General features: G+C 37.9%; 1 protein-coding gene across 3 annotated transcripts in view; it reads left to right on the top strand.

Annotated features, from left to right (window-relative positions):
- WASHC2C (WASH complex subunit 2C) overlaps positions 1-20,661 on the top strand; it is a 49,075-nt gene that overhangs the window by 9,272 nt on the left and 19,142 nt on the right. For all 3 annotated transcript variants that reach the window (XM_044659151.1, XM_044659152.1, XM_044659150.1), the window contains exons 7-18: positions 1,413-1,460; positions 2,219-2,323; positions 2,878-2,962; positions 3,600-3,668; positions 6,007-6,119; positions 6,556-6,613; positions 7,956-8,015; positions 8,449-8,616; positions 9,997-10,118; positions 12,486-12,578; positions 19,148-19,258; positions 20,311-20,439. In XM_044659151.1, coding sequence (XP_044515086.1) covers positions 1,413-1,460; positions 2,219-2,323; positions 2,878-2,962; positions 3,600-3,668; positions 6,007-6,119; positions 6,556-6,613; positions 7,956-8,015; positions 8,449-8,616; positions 9,997-10,118; positions 12,486-12,578; positions 19,148-19,258; positions 20,311-20,439 — 1,161 coding nt within the window. The remainder of the gene's footprint in view (positions 1-1,412; positions 1,461-2,218; positions 2,324-2,877; positions 2,963-3,599; positions 3,669-6,006; positions 6,120-6,555; positions 6,614-7,955; positions 8,016-8,448; positions 8,617-9,996; positions 10,119-12,485; positions 12,579-19,147; positions 19,259-20,310; positions 20,440-20,661) is intronic.

Below are 20,661 nucleotides of genomic sequence, written 5' to 3'. Positions count from 1 at the left end.
AGAAGAGAAAAATCAGAAAACATCACTGCATCAAAAAAGTCTGAAAACATATGCTATGTTCCATACACATCCACAAAGCAGCAAGGGGAGAAGTGTCTTCTTTATAACTTTGCATCATTCACTTGTGATTGTTTCATGGTGGCAGGTCTTTCCATTTATATTTCTGTGTTGTAGACATATATTTCTGTCTTGGCTCTACTTATTTCCCATTACGTAAGTTTATTTAAGTCTTTCCATGCTTCTCTCTATTCGTCATACTTGTTGCTTCTTGGACACAATATTTCATTCATGCATCGCATGTTATTTAGTCATTTTCCAGTTGATGGGCATCTACTTTGTTTCCAGTTCTTTGCTACCACAAAAAAGGACTTCTATGAATATTTTGGTGTGGGTGAAGCAGTTTTATTGACGAACTTCTTGGAGTATATGCCTAGTAGTGAAATCTCTTGGTAAAAACATTTATATTTTTGTCTATTTGCATAATTCCAGATTGCTTTCAAAATAGTTATACTAATTCACAGCTCTACCAACAATGTACTGGTGTTCGTATCTTTCCACAACCCTTTCAACATTTACTATTCCCATCTTTTGTCATCTTTACCAGTTAACTGGGTTGGAGCATTCTTTCATGAGGTTATTAATAGGTTCTTCTTTTTTCTTTTTCTTTTTTTTTTTTAATACTCTTACCTTCTCCCTTAGAATCAGTACAGTGTATTGGTTCCAAGGCCGAAAGAACAGTAAGGACTAGGCAATAAGGGTGACATAGCTAGGAAGTGTCTTAAGACCAAATTTGAACCTAGGACCTCTAGTCTCTGGGCCTGGCTCTCAATCCACTAAGCTCCCAGCTGCTCCCAACAGCTTCTTCTTTTGAGAACTTTTTGATCATATCTTTTGACTATCTACTGGAGAATAAATTTTAGTCTTAACAAATGAGTTGTGCGGGGTTTTTTTGGTTTTGTTTTAGTAAAATCAGATAATTTGAATCCTTTCGTTAGTATTTACTATCAACTTCCTCTCTCGTTTGCATAAAGAACTAGCAAAAATCAAAGAAATTAGTTATTTGGATTTCCTTCTGGATAGTGAAATATGTACTCTGCCATTGGGACAAGCTGAACTTTTTTACTTAGCTAAATTTGGAATTCTTTAGCCACAAAATATATAATATTAATAGGGCAGATGGACAAAAATTGATAACCATTTGTAAAAGAGACTTTTTAAATCAACTATTTTAAACTATGCAAAAAAGTTTTAACTATTGATAGCATATCCAATGAGAAATCTTTCTGCATGAATAGACTACAAAAATGGAGTAATCACTTAAATCTACAAATTAAGCTGCCTTAGAATAAATAAAACTTGAAAATATAACCTAGAAAGTTTTACTAAAAAAAATTGATCTGTTTCTATTCAAGGAGTCAGATGACGACTTTGGCAATCAGAGTGATAATGACCAAAAACCGGTAAGGTTACTGTCTTGAAATAACTCATTTCATTTCTAACTTATGAGAGAAGTCAGAACTTAACCAAATTTAAAGGATGTCCTTCACCAAAATAGTTACTACCAGTCAACTTGATTACCAGGACAAAATTCCTCTTTATGATGCTTTTTGATATCCCAACTTAGAGAATTTTCTTTTAGAAAAAGATTTTTGAATTGAATTTTCCAACTGTTAAGTGATCCATGAGACCAGTATATTTTAAGCTGCTTCTGCCTTTCACAAAAACTCTTCTTTGCATTGTTTTTTAATTTTTCTTACCTTTCTCTATTTGCATTTCCTGATAATGGGTTTACAAAATAACAATATTTATTTGGTGCTTTTATGTTTGCAAAACATGATACATATTTATCTCACTTCAATTTGGATCATAGTCATTGCATCTCTATTCTGAAGCTTTATTTCAGTGCTTACTGTCCTAAAAGGTAGTGCAATTTTGAAAAAGTTTTCAAGCCAATTGTGAACAGAATGTAGGAAGATTAACTACTTGTAAATTAGTGAGGTTTCAGTAATGAAAAAGACTATTTGAAAGATATCCATTCTATATGGTAAATACTGTTATGACACAATAAGAGAAACTATGATCAGCTCTTTTTCTCTTTAAATTGAAAATATGTTTTGTTTTGAGATGATAGTAAAACTTAAATTTGCCTTAATAGCCTGAGCATAGTTGCCTGTTGAGGTTAAATTTTAATTTGGGATGTTCTTATATTGCTCATCAGCACACAGCACTGATAAGTGATGAAGAGGAGGAAGAAGATCTCTTTGGGGATTCTGAAAAGGAAGAGGAAGAAGGAGATGAGGTTGATGGAGAAAATGCAAGACCTGTAAGAACTCCCGCTTTCTCTATGGTCAGGGCGAGAAAGAAACATTTTCCCTCTATTTATCTCTTCTCTTGTCCTGTGGTTTATAGTTAATGTTTGTATGGTATTTTAAGAAAACAATAATATTATATTTGATTCTCTAAAGATAGTTTAAAAATCAGACCAATGAGAAACATTTTCTTCTTTTACCAGCCTAGTTTTGAAAATTGCATCAAATATTTATTGCCATGTCAGGAATTTAAGGCACAAGATGTTTCCTTCCCTGTTGAAGAGATTTCATTTCAAGCAGTGCCCTTGTCTACAGATCTGGGTAGTAACAAGAGCATAGAAGAACTTATTATGAATAGGAATATCTTACAGGTTACACTTCCCCCTTTGGTGGATCTGCCCAGAGTATATTGATCTAATTCTGTGTTTATGTCCCATTTATTTCCCTCTCAGTTTAATCTTATCTTTGACCCCATAAGGCTTTTAGTAAACATCAGTGAACTGAAAGCTATCAGTTGCTTTCAATATATCGCTAAGAAGTTGCTCACCTTTCACTCCTGTACCTCTAGAAAAGAAATCGACCCACTTCCTTTGCCGATGAGCTAGCAGCAAGAATCAAAGGAGATACAAGCCGAACATATGAGGGACAGACAAGTAAGCCCCATGCATTTAATATTTTAAATTCCCTTCTTCCCCTCTCCAGAAAGTAAAAGGTCTAGATTGTTCCCTGTAGATTTCAGCAGGTAAAACATTTTTCACTTTTATTTGCTGAAGGAACTGGACAGCCTATAAGGCCTTACTTAAAATAAATCCTCTTCCAGCTCATTGACACTTAAAAGAAAACAGCTAGAGCACATGTAACTCTGCTGACTTCCAAATTAATAAAAATAATGGGGAGCAGCTGGGTAGCTCAGTGGATTGAGAGCCAAGCCTAGAGATGGGAAGTCCTAGGTTCATATCTGGCCTCATGACATTTCCCAGCCTGTGACCCTGGGCAAGTCACTTAACCCCCATTGCCTAGCCCTTACTGCTCTTCTGCGTTGGAAACAATACACAGTATTGATTCCAAGATGGAAGGTAAGGGTTTTTAATAATAATAATAATAATAATAATAATGTGCACGGCATTTCAGTTTCATGTAAAGGCAGAAAAATAATAAAATCAGATTTGGGTTTAAAACTTTTTTTTTTATTTTACTTACTAATCAGTTGTCCCTTACATTAGAATAAGATAAAAATTTTCTAAGTAAAAGTCTTTGTCTAAATCCTGAAACTTTATTTTCCATTCACAGCTTCAGGGGAAGTAAAACCTAAGAAAACAACCAAAGAGAAGAAGGATATCAAGAAAGTTCCCTCTGATGGTAGGCCTTTCTCTATTTCATTTCTATTGAATCATAGGCCTTGTGGCCCCCAAATGCTACCCCTAGAAAACCCAGATAGTCTTTGCATGCTTGTAAACAGCTGGCTGTTTTCTTGGTTAGGACACTCCAAAAGAGAGTTCCTTTGCCTTGGGGGTGGGGGGGTTTGTCTTGATTTTAGGGTTTCTGTAAACATAGAAGGGAAGGGCTGTAGTGGCATGTCACTGGACTCTGTAATTGACTATGTCCCTTTACATGTTTGTAAATGACTTGGCTGAAAGCATGCTTATATTTCCAAATGACGTAAGACTTAAAGAGATAGTAAAGATTTCAGAATCAAGATTCAGAGTGATCTCAACAATCTGAAGTTCTAAAGCTAAAAAACGATGAAATTCACCAGATAAAAATAGCAAATTTTTCATTTAGGTCCAAAAAATCAATTGTATTAATTAGCATAGGGTGGTGGAAACCTAGTTTGGCAGCAATACATGTGTTAAAAAATGACAAGATTTTAGTCATTCATAGGCTTAATAAGGATGAGCCCTCTGAAGAGCCTGCTAAAAAATTTAGTTTATACAATTATAGACTCTTAATAGATGGTCCAGTTACCAGATGGTAAAATATCCCAAACTTTTGTCTCTATTGGACCTAAGTGTGTTACCTTGAATACTCTTCCCCTTTCCTCAACCCACACTTTCCCACCCTGCCTCAGTTCTTAATTTTATTTCAAGGGTTATCTCAGATGCTTATTCTTCTACCTAAATCTTGATTTCCAGCTGAAAATGTTCCTTTCTTCCCCTCTTCTTTAAAAATTTAATACTATTTTGCATTATGTTTATTTGTGTATGTCTTTATCTTGCCCAGTAGTGTAAGACTCCTTAAGTACAGTTTCATTGTATTCCTTTAGTGCCTAAGGCAATGTCTATAAGTAGATGCTTAATCACTTCTTGTGCGATGAAAGAGTTATTACTGGGTGCTTCATTTTAAGGACACTAAAACTGAAATTAATTTTAAGGAAGACAGAGATGGTGAGGGGTCTGGAAATCATGTTTTATGAACAATGGTCTAGAAATTGAATATGTTTAACCTGGAGAAAAGAAGCCTAAGAAAAAGCATGATGGCAACTTGCAGATATTTGAAGGTTGGCTACCAAGATAAAAAAGAAGCAACTTGGGGCAGCTGGGTAGCTCAGTGGAGTGAGAGTCAGGCCTAGAGACAGGAGGTCCTAGGTTCAAACCCGGCCTCAGCCACTTCCCAGCTGTGTGACCCTGGGCAAGTCACTTGACCCCCATTGCCCACCCTTACCAATCTTCCACCTATGAGAAAATATACCGAAGTACAAGGGTTAAAAAAAAGAAGCAACTTATTCTGTGTTCTTTTAACAGACCAAATAGAACTAATCAGTGGAGATTTTAACTGAGATCTTAGCTCATTATGAGGATGAACAAAAAAAAGCTGTTCAAAAGCAGGATTAGGTGACCTGTAGGGGATAAGCTTTCTCTCACAGGTAGTACCAGGAACTAGATGACTTCTAAGGTTCTCTCCAATCTGAAATACTGTTCATCTAGGGCTAATTTCCTTTTTTATAGATCTTTGTAAGTTCTATGTTCACAGCACCTTTCCTCACTAAGAAGAAGGGAAGTAAATGATGGTTCCTGTCCTTAACCACACAAGTGACTGATAAATTCATAAAGTCACCTGAACATTTAACTTCTGTTCTCTTCAACATTCCTAAAAGCTGCTTGCTTCTAATCCTTGTCCATAATGTAAGCATTTCAGCTGTATTTGTTTACCAATTTAGTTCTGCCTATCTTTTCAGTATAGATTTCCTATTGGTTTTTGTTTTTAAACCACAAATTCCCAGAAGATAAGGACAGTGTCATTTAATGTGCTTATGATTAGGACCAAACAGATTCTTTTTTTTTTTTTTTTTTAAACCCTTGCACTTCGGTGTATTGTCTCATAGGTGGAAGATTGGTAAGGGTGGGCAATGGGGGTCAAGTGACTTGCCCAGGGTCACACAGCTGGGAAGTGGCTGAGGCCGGGTTTGAACCTAGGACCTCCTGTCTCTTGGCCTGACTCTCACTCCACTGAGCTACCCAGCTGCCCCTCAAATAGATTCTTAAACAAATACTTTTGATGATTTGGAAAATGTTTGCTGTTCATGTGGAAGTAAATGCCGTAGATTATAAACCCCTAGAATTTGAGTTCAAGGGCTTAGCTGTAGCTGTCCTCATCCTGCATCCCCATTGAATGATCTGAAGAGTTAGCTGCAAAGTTGGGTAGGCTCTACATTTATCATCATTTCCCAGAATTGTGGTTTGTTTCCTCTTTTCCCCAGATGAAGAGGATGACATGTTTAAACCACCCAAACTAACAGATGAAGACTTCTCACCATTTGGCTCTAGAGGGGGCCTTTTTAGTGGAGGAATGGGACTCTTTGATGATGATGAGGTTTGTTGGGGGTGGGAGGCAGAAAATAAATGGTCTTTTCCTTCTTCTACCCAAAATGATTCTTGGCCTCAAGTAGCCCCTGTTCCTTTTCATGTTTTGATAGCTATCCTGATATTCTGATATTCTGGTGTCTGAATGTATAAAGAAGAGTCATTCTCCAGCCAGAAGATTATTCAGTGCCTCCTAGGTGATACTGCTGATTTATAGGCATTAATTCCTAGTATAGTCTATAATTTCTTAAGTTCTAAATTGTTCAACAGCCTTAACTCAGGAGCTCTTTTTATATCCAAATTATACTCAGAGCACCCTGGACTTTGCAAAGGTACTTTTCTACACAGAATATTAAAGGTATTAGTTGTCTGTAATTACAAAGGAATCTCAGTGTTTAATGCTTGATTTATTTTACTCATTTGATTTCCATATCATTACTAATCAGAGTGACCTCTTCTCGGAAGCCCCTAAAGACAGTGAAAATCAAACCCCCGTTAATGAAGGTAAGGATGAATGAGGTCTGAATTTATTTATTTACATTATTAGGGGAGGACGTTTTCAAGACTCTTTTTTAACCTGGGTTAATGCATTACTTTGTTCCCAGAAATTATTTTGTTAGGTATAATTCTATTAACTAGATTAAAAAGGGTGCATTGTTTTTAATCTGTTTTAAGATGGCTCAATGGATAGAGAACCAGGCCTAGAGGCTCAAGATCCTAAGTTCAAATTTGGACCCAGATACTTCCTAGCTGTAGGACCCCGAGCAAGTCACTTAAACCCCCTTTCCTTAGCCCTTACAACTCTTCTGCCTTGAAACTAAAATACAGTATTGATTCTAAGACAGAGGGTAAGGATTTTTTTTAAAAAGCAACAGCAATACAGTTCAGATATTTCATATCACTGTAAGAATAAAAGATATTGTCTATAAATCTATTCATACCTAGCCTATGGGGGTGAGTAACCTGGTTATGTTCTCTAATCTGACTTCTTATCTTATAGATTGACAAATAAGTGACATATAATAAATATGGAATATGTATAAAAACAAATGTATTCTAAAGATGCTATTTCGAGGCTTTGTTTGTTTATGCAGAATTGTTCAATACTGGCAACCTCCACTTAGAATTCTAAGGATTACGAAATACCCTTTTCAAGGTAGATAGTGCAAGGAGGATTCTCCCCATTAAGAGATAAGGAAACTGAGTAGTCAGAGGAGGCAGTTCTTAGCACCCTTGCTAGAAGGTGGAATGGTCTTTTCTAACAAAGTAGTCAGTGGTCTTATCTACATTTATAATTTGAGCAGAATTAAAATCCTGTTACACTACTTAAGTTTAAATATATCATCATATCGTATTAACCATCAGAAAGAGGCAATGTCAGGTTACAAAAAAAGTAGTACATTATTTCAACCACCAAAAAAAAGTCTCCAGTTTGATCTTTGACTTTTGCAAGTGTAAGATTTAAATTAATATCAATAACTACAATTATTATTTTTATAAAGTTTATTAATAATCAGTAGAAGATTTTTATTAATAATGCAGTAGAAGAAATAAAAAAATATATAGAAGTTCAAAGCCTAATATTCTGACTAAAGTATGACCACGTGTGTAAATCCTCCTGCCTGGCTCTCAGCTAGCTTCAGCAGCCCCATTCAGGGAAAGAGAAAGAATGGAGTGGGATCGAGTCACACCAAAACTTTATCTTTTGTATGTTCACACAGCATTTGCCTGCAGCATAAGCATGCAAATGGGATGCTGGGTAAACTAGTCTTTGGGAGTAAATTCTATTTACACACAAGGTAGTAAATTTAACAGGAAAATTTAACGATTTATTTCCTTATTCTAGAGACTACATCATCAAAACCTGGGAAAAAAATACCAGCAGGAGCTGTGTCTTTGTTCTTAGGTATATCAAAATTCTTAAGGTTTCATCTTTTTACTTCATCATTTTTAGCACATCCTTTTATTTTTAATGTTTTCTTCAAAGATCTGACTAGCATGTTCAGAACTTCCAAGTTTTCTTTAAGAGGGGCCCCATTTGTTTATTAGGCCAGCTGTAATGCATTCTCTTCTGGTATCAAAAACAAACTTTTATGTATAGGCCTATGTTTGAGGAAAATAGATTCCCAAAGAACAGATGATTTGTTTTGGAGGGAATTTATTTGAACTGCCCTTACTCATGCCTGGGTTTATTCAGCAGCTCTAGTATTTTGTAGTTATTGGGGAAGTATTTCTAAAAAAGCTGAAATTTTAATGACTTTTGGAGGATTTTGGTACATTTTTTTGGAGTATTGAGGCCCACCATAACTACTATTGGTTTCCTCTTCCTTGGATCACAGGTGATACCGATGTATTCAGTGTTTCTTCACTTCAGTCACCAAAGGAGCAGCAGAGGCCTCCACAACCCACCCAAGGGAAAACACCACAGAGTCCTGTCCCTGCTGGCCTCTTTGATAACAGTGATGATGACTTTTTTGTTGCATCTAACAGCAAACCCTTACATACAGGTATATGTTGCCTCTCATTTTTCATGGGAATTATTTGAAAGTGCTTTTAACCAGGGACTCTGCTGGCCATTCTGCATCATTTGGGTCCCAGAGACTTCTTCAAGGCTTCCTGGATATTGTCCTGGTTTATACTATCTAAATCCTCAGCAGCTTGAAGAAAGGATATGGCCAACATCTGGAACCTAGATATGGTTTAGCAGCTTGGTGCAATCAATCACTCAAAGCCTAAAGGCTTCAATAATCAATCCCTTTAGGAAAAAAAAATATATACCCCAGAGGAAAAGCAGTTCCTGAGACAGCTAAAAAGCAATTCACAAACATTAAAGCTGACAACAAGAAAATTAAAAACCATGGGCAAAGACTTTTCTCTGGGGTCTCAGCTTCTCCTGGTTCAAGGTCTAAAAACCATTTTTATCATCTTGCCCAAAGATAAAGATGAGATGGATCCCAAATCATGCCTGGGCTTATTAACTGTTTATAAGCCTATTAACTCAGACTTCTTCAGGTCTGCATCACAAACAACTTCTGCTCTGGCCAGTGGTGAGGGGAGTGTAAGGAATTAATTCATACCTCTCCAGCTTTCTAAATCCCCTCTCAGTCCCTGAGAAGGAGAAAGCTAAATTCTTTTCCCCATCATGTGATGGGAGGATCACTGCATTCTGAGTTGGGTTTAAATTTTGGCGATGCTACTTACTATCTATGTAATCTTGGATGGCCGCTTAATATTTTTGAGCCTCAGTTCTTTGCCTATTCAGTGAAACAATTAGTTTAGATCACCCTTAAGTTTCCTTTCCACTCTTGAGTCCTATGATCTCTTACTATGGTAGAGTTAAAAAGGAGTGAGAAAATGAGAGAGAAAATTATTTTGCCTGGACATGTAAGAAGAGCACAAATTTAATTCATTATATGTGTGGGACTCAGTAGAGCAGCAAAACTGAAAAGAATGCTACTGATGCTATAGAAAGGCAAATTAAATTGTAGTCATAAAGTAGAGATTCCCTTTTAAGCCTCTGTAGCTCTGGGACAACTGTTTTCTCCTTCAGCGAGAGTCCAGTGTGAAGTAATCTTTGAGGAACTTGATGAAAAATCCTACTTCTTCTGCTCCCCCCCCCCCACTTCCTATGTCTTTAGCTGCCTTCTCTTGATGGTTTAATAATTTCTTAAATATGAAATAAAGCTTCATTCTTGCAGTTAGCTTCACCTAATTACAACCCATGTAGAAGACCAATAATATTTCTGCTTTAGTCTTTATGTTGACATGGTGGGGAGGTGTTCATCTTCTTTGTTGCAAGTGTACTTTTTTCCTCTCCTTAAAAAACAACAAAAACACTGTTTTTAATGTTGTAGTAAATTTTTCAAAACTTTTCCTTTAAATCCAAGCCAAACCAACTGTTGATCTATTTAATGATGAGGAAGAGGAGGAAGAAGATCTCTTCAAAAAGAAAGCAACCCCTTCTTCCACTGATGTTCTCAGTCCTGAAGCCAAGGAAACAGGCGAAAAGGTGATAGAGGATGGGGTGGATGTACAGGCTGATGTTTTTCTTGGGAAATCCTATACTTAGTTCACCTTGAACCAAATTAAAATGAGTTGAACTATATTATGAAAGAGGCTTAACATTTAGTTAAGTGAATGAATCAAATACCTCCCATGGGCATTGTGCTAGGCAGGAAGAGAAATGCAAAGGGAGAGAAGAGACCATCTGGGAAGGAAGACATGACCCACATAGCTCTAATACAAGAGAAAAGCAAAGTGCAAATCATGTAATTGGTACTGCACCCAGCATCTCTTGATTCTGAACCATCCCTACATCTTTAATGCCTCCCATTAGCATAGGCTTCTAAAGGGGAAAGACCAGGTTACCTTTTAAACCCTCATTTTCCCAGACCTAGGACCATATTGTGTCCACAGTAGATACTTGATATCTGATTGCTGAACTGAACTGCCTCAGAGTGTCATTCCATAACTTCCCATTCACTAAAATCTGGTATTTCCCTAAGTGGTCCATGTTTCTTAGCTTTCAGCATTAGATGGGGCTGCTTTTTCTCTCATTCTCCCAATGCATATATCCAAGAGCAATGATGCTAGGAATGGAAAACCAGGAGATGGAGAGGTCAGCTATAAATTCCAGATCAGCAAGGGAAGGGAAGGGCTGAGAACTTTGTGAATTGCAGAGATTGGGAAAATACGAAGTTTTTTTTCCCCTGCCTAAGTGCATGTACATTCAGGTTTTGTTATGAAAACAGTTGAGATGTTTTAAGATGATGGTGTGGTACCTTCCACAGATCTCAGTCAACCACCTTTGTTAACAATACAAAGTCCCTATCAAAGAGTTTATATAATGATGGGAGAAGACGACAAAAGCAAAAGCAGGGTGATGAGGAAGGGCAGAGGACATCTTCGATGCAGCCTAGAAAGGAATGAAATAGGTTATTGGTCCTGGCTTTGAGGCTCCTGCATTTACCAGTGGGATGGACTGGAGTTTAAGTGGGAAATTCTAGTTTCTTTATTTCTTACCTAAGTTCCAATCACCTTTCATATTTAGGGTTCCAAATACTCTAGGATCTGACCATCTGTTAATCCTTGCTGAATTTCTTCTATTCCTTTGATGTCTGCACCATGTGTACTTTGGAGAAAGCCCATTACTCAGGGACACATAGCCTATCAATATGTTGGGTTCTGCTCTTCATGAAGTAACAATACGATTTTAGAAGTTGATCTGTTAAAGTCTAAGCTTGACATTTTTCCTTTCCCCCTCCTAATCAAGTCTTTATTTATAATGTTGCTTTGTCCCACTGTAGAAAAGAAAATGGTAATAATGATTTATTCATAATAAAACTTCCACTTGTACTTTGACTTAGAAAGGTACATGTTCACATTATCTGACCTATTTTAAAATCACATGGTAACATTCTTTCTACCTAATGCTCATGGGAAAGAGCATTATGCTAAAATTTTGCTTTAGCTTCAGAGATATTTGGCATTAGCAGTTGCTGGGCAATTTAGAATCTTTAACTTCAGAAGGTCCAAGCCAAACTGGACAGATTCACAGTGCCACACAGTTCAGGAGCTATTGCTTCCCAAGAGGTAGAGTCAGGCCCAGCTCTTGAAGATAGGTTTTTGTTTTTGTTTTTGTTTTGTTTTTTTTGTTTTGTTTTGTTTTTTTAATTTTAAACCCTTAACTTCTGTGCATTGACCCAAGGGTGGAAGAGTGGTAAGGGTAGGCAGTGGGGGTCAAGTGACTTGCCCAGGGTCACACAGCTGGGAAGTGTCTGAGGCCAGATTTGAACCTAGGACCTCCCGTCTCTAGGCCTGGCTCTCAATCCACTGAGCTACCCAGCTGCCCCCTTGAATATAGGTTTTTGTAGAGTTCAATCCTGAACTTTTTTCCCCCTCATTTTAAATATATATACATTCAGATTTCATTTTTTTAAAGCAATGCAACCAAGCTTCAGTTCTATATGTAATCCTCTCAGGTTATTTCCTCTTTAGGGGCAGCTAAGTGGTGCAGTGGATCAAGTGCTTGAGCTCGAGTTAAGACCTGGGTTCAAATTTGGCCTTGGGCACTAGTTGTGTGACCCTGTAAAAGTCACTTAACATCTGTCTGCTTCAGTTTCTTCAACTGAAAAATGAGGTTAATAAAAGCACCTATTCCCAAGGTTCTTTCCCAGGGTTGTTACAAGGATCAAATATTTGTGAAGCACAGTATCTAGCATATAATAGGTGCTATATATAAATGTTGGTGGCTGTAATCATTATTCTATCTTAATTTTTAAGAAATCATATGTAATTTCTGGATATTATTACCAAATAGGTGTTCATTTAATGAAGGTCTTGTGTCAGAAATGGTCCCCTCAATTTTTTTTGAAAGGTCATGCCACCTTCCAGCAAAAATCTCAAGGCCTCTTCAGAAGCAGTTTCCAAGATACAAAAAGGTTTATTCTCAGATGAGGAAGACTCAGAGGTGAGATAATCATTTATTTTTGGATATTCTTCCCCCTGAAGCTAAATCATGTTTATTAGCTTGAGTTAGTGAGAGATTTGGAAAAAACTTTTATCTGGTCATTTTCACTAGAGAAACCTTTTGCCCCTTCCCCTTATGACAGTCCATGAAAGTAACTGATGTTATTTGGTTATCAGGTACGTATTACTGGTCAGTCTCATCCTAGAAGCTCCTGCAATGGCAGCTTGGATATTAGGGCCATTAGTGCAATGTCTGATGCAGCTTCTGGGGCATTTGTGTTCAACTCTCATGCCTATGGTACACAGTGCTGGCCCTTCAGCAATAACTAGCCTTCTTTGGTAGTGGGCTTCTGGAGCCAAGGATGGTGACTTTGTGAAGGACCTTATTTGATTAGTTTTTAATCATACAATAAGAGAGGCATTAAAGGAAAGAGCCAAGAGAATGCATTTATGAAGAGAGAAGTTGGTAGCACAAGAGGCTTCAGAACTTTTTTTCCTTGTTGCCATGTTTTGACGTCTCAGAGCAAGTCCTTTTTAGGGAACTAACTGAGCTTTTCTATTGGGTGGTCGCCTTTATAGAATGCAAACCCCTGGGTATAGTCATTACATGATCACATAACAAAAATAATCTCTCAGAATTTTCTCAGCTGCCATCCCTTTAGCCAAGCAAGACCCCAAGCAACTGCTCAGATCCTTCACTTTCCTCATATAGTTGGTCTAGCACCTTTGTCAGGCTTGGAGTTGACTTCCAGAATTAATTGTCCAGTTGTTCTTCCTCTTGGCTGGGGACTATAATACAGTCGCAGTCTGTTGTTGCTTGGCTTCTAGTGAGCCTTCCTGAAGCGTTCCCCTTCCATGCTTCTCCTTTCCATTTCCTCAGCCTCTACATGAGAACATATCTTCCTGATAGACTGTGCTGAGCTTTCTGTTCCTTTGGAAGAAGGTATTAATAGACTAGCAAAATGGTATTTTAATTGTGGGTCATAACACAGCAAGTCCCAGGGATTGATGCCTGTGGGGTTATATTTACTTCCTTGTGTTAAGAGCTCTAGTTCTTTTTACTTCTTAACCATACTCTAAGAGTATTATTATACTACCATTGCTTTGGTTCTTCTGGATTACCAGATATTTCCAAAGTTGGCCTGCTTTTTGTCTTAACTCTTTTTCTGTCATATTTAGCTTGGTAGTTTGATTTAACTAGTTTATACCCATTTCCATTTCAAAACCCTCCTAACCAGATCCTCAAGTCACTGAGCACGTATCTACCTGTCCCTCATTCCCTACATTCTCTTGTTTAGAAACCTCTGAAATCTGAATCCCATTCTCTAACACAGGCTTCCTACCTAACAGGTCCAGCCATGTCACCTCTCCAGCTCACTGCCAGAGCTCCTGGCTCACAGGATTAAATACGCAAGGCTTCTTCTGTTGGCCTGGGAGGCTCTGCATAACCTGACCCCTCCCTCATTTCAGTGCTTTTACTTGACTACCACCACATGCTGGATGACCCAGCCACAGTAGGCTTCTGGCTTGTCCATTTCCAGACTCCATCCTTTCCACCAGCTGACCCACTGCTATCCCTCCTCACCTCTCTTTCTTGGCTTCCTTCAGATTTAGCTCAGATCCCACCTTAGGCTCTACCTGCCTCTGAGGTTAACACCAGCCATTACAACTCTAGTTAGCAGGTATGTAGGTCATTATTTGCACGTTGTCTTCCCTATCAGAGTGTGATCTCCCTAAGACTAGGGACTCTTTTGGGCTTTGTTTGTACCTTCAGCAATGATTGCTCCACTGAAAGTTTTCCATTTCTGGCACAGGAATTCATAACCAATAAAGATAAGGGACCAGGTTTCCATGGAAACATAATTTGTCCCAATAAGCCTCACTAGAAATGGGGAGTAATGGTTATATCGGGACAGATCTCAAGAAGCTCTCTTAGTCACATCCTGGGTACCCATCTCAGGAAGACAGTATGTTTGTCATTGTGTTCATATGTCCAGAACACACAAATGCACATGCTTTTATTCAGAGACATTGTTACTTAATAGTAACTGAAATACAAACATGTTGCCCTTCCTGTTGGATACAGAAATCATTTCTTTGCCCTTTGAACTTTCTAAACCTGAGCACCCCAGTTCTTATTGGCTCTTACTGCTGAGTACTATCTGCAATACCCACTGTCGGCAACACTTGGATCCTCTCTGGGGCAGGCTGAGGAAGGGAAGGAGGAAAAACACTTTTGTTAAGGTGATTTTCAGGGAATACTTAGGAGATTCCTACACTAGAGAGTTTTCTGTGGAAATTCCATTTCCAGACTTTTCCTACTCACTCTCCTTTTCTGACCTGGTTATCAGAAATATAAGACTACTTATGTCTTACTTCTTTGTTGTGCCACCTTCAGTTTGGAAACACTATCATGTGTTTTAAATCTTAAGTAATTGAAAATATTTCCTGAGTCCCACAGCACAGAGAGCCATGCGACACACTCTACAAAGACAAATAAGACATGCTCCCTCCCCCAAAGGAGCATACAATCTAGATACGTGTACACAAATAAATAGAATATAGAATCTTAAGTGCATGTAAAAGCACAAAATTATGTGATGTTCAGAGAAGGAAAGGTCATTTCTAACATGGGAAATGGAATGAAGAAGGCCGTAGAGAATAAGTGTTTTTTGTCCTGAGCCATAATAGAAGAGTAGAATTTCAGCAGGGAGAGGTTCCAAGCATCTAGAATGGTGTGAAGAAGAGACCAAAGGTCAGGTTATGCTTTGTATTTGGTGACTAATTTATTTTGCCTGGAAAATAACTACAAGGGACAGGAATAATGCTAGATAAGTTTGGGAAAATAAGGGAGGATCAGACTATTGAGGAACTTAAATGGCAGGATCAAAAGTTAAAACTTTGCTTGATAGTCAGTAGGAAGCTGGTGAAGGCTTATGTTTTTTTTTTTCTTTCTTAAGCAGAGGAATCATCTTATTAATGCTATGCTTAGGAAAACCACATGAAGGATAGATGAAATCGGAGAGAGATTAGAGGGAGGAAGATTAGTCTGGAGGCTATTGCTATTGACCAGGCATAAGAAAAGAAAAATAAGGCAGGTCTTGTTCTCAGGGAGCTCATATTCTTGAGGGCAAACAACACATAGAGGAGCCATCAGCTTCATAAATCCAATGAAAAGGGGTCCAGCAGGCCCAACTAGGTGGCTCAGTAAATTGAGAGCCAGGCCCAGAGATGGTGAGAGGTCCTGGGTTCAAATCCAGCTTCAGACACTTCCTAGCCGTGTGACCCTGAGCAAGTCACTTGACCCCCATTGCCTACCCTTACCACTCTTCTGCCTTGGAACAAATACACAGTATTATTCTAAGATGGAAGGTAAGGGTTAAAAAAAAAAAAAAAAAAAAAAAAAGGATCCAGGGTCCTGAGATTGCAGTGGTAGCCTGCTGTCTTTAACTATTTCCAATGATAAAGCCATATCTTTTTCTAATGTTGGACTATGTGACAGTGGCCAAGGACTTTGGTCAAGAGAACATTCTTTTCCAAGTCTTAAGATGCTATGACTGCAAAAATTAATGGATATCTTAACTACTAAGGTAGTCAGGGTGGAAAAGAGGAAATATATGTGGGAGATATATTTGTTCATAGAAACTGATTGAATATGGGAGGGAAAAGTCAAAGATGGTTTCAAACCATCTAACCATAGTTAGAAAAATGAAAGGGGTGGGAGTGCCAGTGACAGAAATAGGGAAGTCAAGGAAAAGTTCTTGGGGAGAGACACTAAGTTCATTTGTGGGGAACACGCTCAACATAAGATACTGGTAAGTCAGCTAAATGTGTCCATCCATTAGGCAGCTGGAAATTGAAGTATCATAAAGAGAGCTTAAAGAAAGAGTAATGCTAGCTAGAGAGTCTAAAATAAGGTCTGGAGTTTGGGGATTTTTTAAAAATAGGAATAAATTTAACAAGTCCTACATTTGGTGAGGATAGGTCTAAGCAAAGAAATAGTCCTAGGAGGCCTTGTAAAATATTTTCCTTTGCTGAATAAATGTGCCATCTACATTTAGGTTTCTCCCTCCAGGGCACTGTTGCTCTGATTATGTTTCTAGTATATGCCATTCATGGACCTTAATGGCTGTTTCTGTGCTGTAGCTTTCCTTTTATAGCTATTTGGAAATTGTTTAATATCTTTCTGACAGAATGATTAATAATCCAGCATATCTGCACTTATTTCGAGGTGTCTCCAAATTCTCAAAATAGCTTTAATTCACTTTAATTTTTAAACCAACTTAACCCTTTAAGGAGGACCTAAGTTGTCATACTGAATATGAATTAACATAACCCCATTTAGTTTGATAATCATTACTCTGAAGTCTTTAATTTTCTGTAATTCATTTTGTTCGTAACTTTTATTTTTCTTTTTAGTCTATCGTTTAGGTAAATTTAAACATTCCCTTTTGACAGCAACATTTTATAAATTCAGGCAAATCAGTTCACTCTGGTCCCCAGGTCCTGTTTCTATCAAATGAAGGGTTTGTGGTAAATCCACCATAGAGAATTCGCCCGTTGCCACCTGGCCTTCGGTCAGTCAACAAGCATTCATTAAAGGCTTATTCGTGGCCAGGTGTCATGAGATCATCAGCCAAAAAGGAGTTTTAATGAAGAAGTATTTCATTCTGCCAAACCCTGTCAAATGAGCACAGAGGCATGCATCTTATATCAGTGTTACCTCTTAGTCAGTTATGTGTTTATAAAGATGTGGGCTAATGGGAAATTGTTCCCTTCTCATGCCTTCCCCAAGAATTGCCTCAATGTGCATTTAGTTTATTCTCATCAACATTTTATGGAGACAGAAAGATAGGTTTATTCAGTTTGATAAGTATTAAGTACCTCCTATGTGCTAGGATATAGACACAGCCACTGCCCTTAAAGAGCTTACATTCTTCAGGAAAAGAAGAGCACACCTAAGGGCTTGAACCTCTGGTTTCATTAGTTGGGAGAGGAAGTTCCTTATCCAGCACATGCTGGAAGGTATTCTTCATTTATATCTTAGGAGAGAGTTCTCTGGGGATTCTGAGGACCACCAGCACAACAACTCACTCGCCTGAGCGTATGAGTAGTTACATAACGTGCACAGGACCATGTAGCCATTGGGTGTCAGAAGCAGGCTTTGAACCCAAGTCTCCACTCCTGCTCCCTGATTCCTCCCACTGACAAGTCATAGGGTTATGGGTCCATACACAGATTGGTGAATAGAAAAGCAGCACATAGTAATTTTTGTGAGGGAGAAAGTACTTCAGAGCAACCAAGAAAGGCCTCATGATGGTGTTGGCAGTTGTGCCAATCCTTTCATGGAGCTAAGGATTCCAAGAGATGGTGATGAGGAGGGGGCATTCATTCCAGGCATGAGCCAAGACCTATGAATCCTAATGTACAGAGAGGAACTACACCAAAGGGCAAGCATGTGAAGTACTGTATGAATTAAATTTGAAAGACAGGGTAGAACCAGATTGTGAATACTTCCAGAATACAAACAGAAGATTGTATTTCCTTCTAGAGGAATAGGGGTTAATAGTTGAAAGTTCATCAGTTTTTGTGATTGGAGGGGTAGTGAAAAAATAAGATCTGGATTTTTCCCACACCTTTGGTATCTTCCCCTTTTTCAGATCCTTAATTCCTTAGTGCCCTCAAAATGGTCTCACCTTTAGCATTGGCCTCTTCGCCGTGTCCTTGGATCTAGTCCATCAGTTTTTCCTCTCATCTTCTGCAATACTCTTTTCAAGTTCCTTGCTAGTAGGCATCTCGGGAGCCTTCCAGCTCCCTCTCTTTCTTTGCAGATGAGAAAACTGAGGCTTAGCAAGATTGAGTGATTTACATAAAGTCCTACAAGTAGAAATCATTAGAAGTAGGATTTTTATCCAGGTTCTGTGACTCCTTCAGAACCTGTGTTCATTCTGACATATCCCTCTGCTTCCACAGGAAGCTTTATAACCTTCCCTTTTTTCCTTTATTAGTTATCTTTCAGGTTTCATTTTTAAATAGACTTGAGATGATTTTTGTGGCTCTTAACTGAGCTTTTTTTAGACTTGTTTTCCCTCCATTGCTTCTCATTGGGCTAGGAGGCAATACTATTTAGGATCTTTTACTGTCCTTTCCCATAAGATTTCATTATTGAATTTCTATTTTAAATTGATGCTGCTCTTAACTACCATATTTATCCATGTTACAAGGAGGACAAGTGTTCCCTGGATGGAGTAACTTCTCTATTCTTAGTCTCCTCATGTTTTGGTCCCTTGTTATAGCACTTGATTTACATTAGTTAAATCTTTTTTAGGAAATTGTTATAATAGATATATTATCCATACCTCTTTCCATTTTCAATTTTTCACTATCATTAGTTTATTTAAACTGGTTTTCAGAAAGCAAGCATAGTTTTTGCCAAGATTTTATGTAAAGCCTTTCCAGAGCAATAAATTGGGCCTGAGCTTTGCTATTTATAACAAGACAAAATCATTGTTTTCAATTGCTTGTCTTATTTTGCTATTCTTAATAACTTTTTGTTGTTGTTCCAACAAGGACTTGTTCTCTTCAGCTCAGAATGTGAATAAGACAAAAGCTGTATCTCCGCATTCCAGCAAACTCAACACAAAGAAATCACTTTCTCTTTTTGATGATGACGATGAAGAGGTAAAATGTTGGTATCTTTACCAAAAAGATTAGAGAATTAAAATCTCATGGGGTGGAGGAAAGAGGGCAAGCCTGACAGCTGTTTTTAGGAGAATATGGAAGAAGTATTGCTATTTGAGGATCATGTAGTATGGACATTTCTATTTCTGTTTTAAGGAATCCTTGCTTTATTGATTCTAAGGCAGAAGAGTAGTAAGAAGTGGGGGGAGGAGGGGTTAAGTCACATAGCTAGGGAGTGTCTGAGGCCAGATTTGAGCCCAGGACCTCTCATCTCTAGTCCTAACCACTTAGCTGCCTTTAAGATATTCTTATGTAAATGTTTGGATTGCTTGTTTTTGTTTTAGAGATTTCACCAAAACATATCCACACATAAGAAAGAAAACATACTTTCCTTTGAAGGATGTAATTTTATTCATACTGGATGATTTTTAAAATGTTTTCAAAAAACTATTAAATTTATTAAATCCTTTAAATTTAACAATAGAGAAGACTTAAAGGTAAAGACTTTTCCCCTCATCTTGACCTCTTCTCATATAAAGGATGCTCATTTTCCATGCAGAAAAAGAGAAAAGCCTTTATTTTGTCTCTATCCTACTTTTTCTCTTGCCCAGTTTTAAACCTGAGAAAATGGGAAAGGAATTATCTGTCCCCGAAAGTCACATTCCTGGCTCTTTGTGGTGACTGACTAGAGAGCCTTCATACTATAGAGTTTTGAGCTGTATGCAGTTAGAACTCCTAAGAACACCAAAATCATGTTTCTCTGCAGCTCTATTTATTGAGGAAATCATCTTTCTTTCTAGCTGTCCATCCCATGTTAGTCCCTTTCCATGGTGTTAGAATTGAGCTCAGAGTATATTGTGGCAAAAATGTGATAAGGGAAAAGCATTGTTTTGCTAACTAGTGATTTTTGAAAGGTGTCCATTGTTCTCAGATGTTTGCTAGGTTGACTTACTGAGTTAACTCATTTCCTAATATTTTAGCAAAAGAACATGTCTTGATTTCTGACTGTCGTGATTTGGTTTACTCAACATTTTGGGGAATTTTTCCTTTAGGAGAATCTTTTTGGGGATATGTCTACTAAGAAACAATCATCGTCTATGCCTAAGCCAACTCAAGAGAAAGCAAAGTCTTCTGAGCCACACAAAAAAGCATCTGGCTTACTGTTCAGCAGTGATGAGGAGGTATGGTTGCCATCTTGAATGAATACACTTCTTCAAAGCCTATTCCAGGCAAAGGGCTGTCTTCTGTACTGTACTGGAAATACAAACAGAGTAGTAAGGCAATGTCTGCTCTCAAGGAGTTCACATTCTAATGGAGGAAACAACATAACTCAATGCCAGATTGTCATAGTGCCCTAAATATTTTTTTTCCAGGTCAAACACACATATTTCAGTTCTTAGAAC

Source organism: Gracilinanus agilis, chromosome 2, assembly GCF_016433145.1.
Source record: "Gracilinanus agilis isolate LMUSP501 chromosome 2, AgileGrace, whole genome shotgun sequence".
NCBI lineage: Eukaryota > Metazoa > Chordata > Mammalia > Didelphimorphia > Didelphidae > Gracilinanus > Gracilinanus agilis.
The sequence above is the reverse complement of the archived record's forward strand: the minus strand, read 5'-3'. Positions and strand labels throughout refer to the sequence as shown.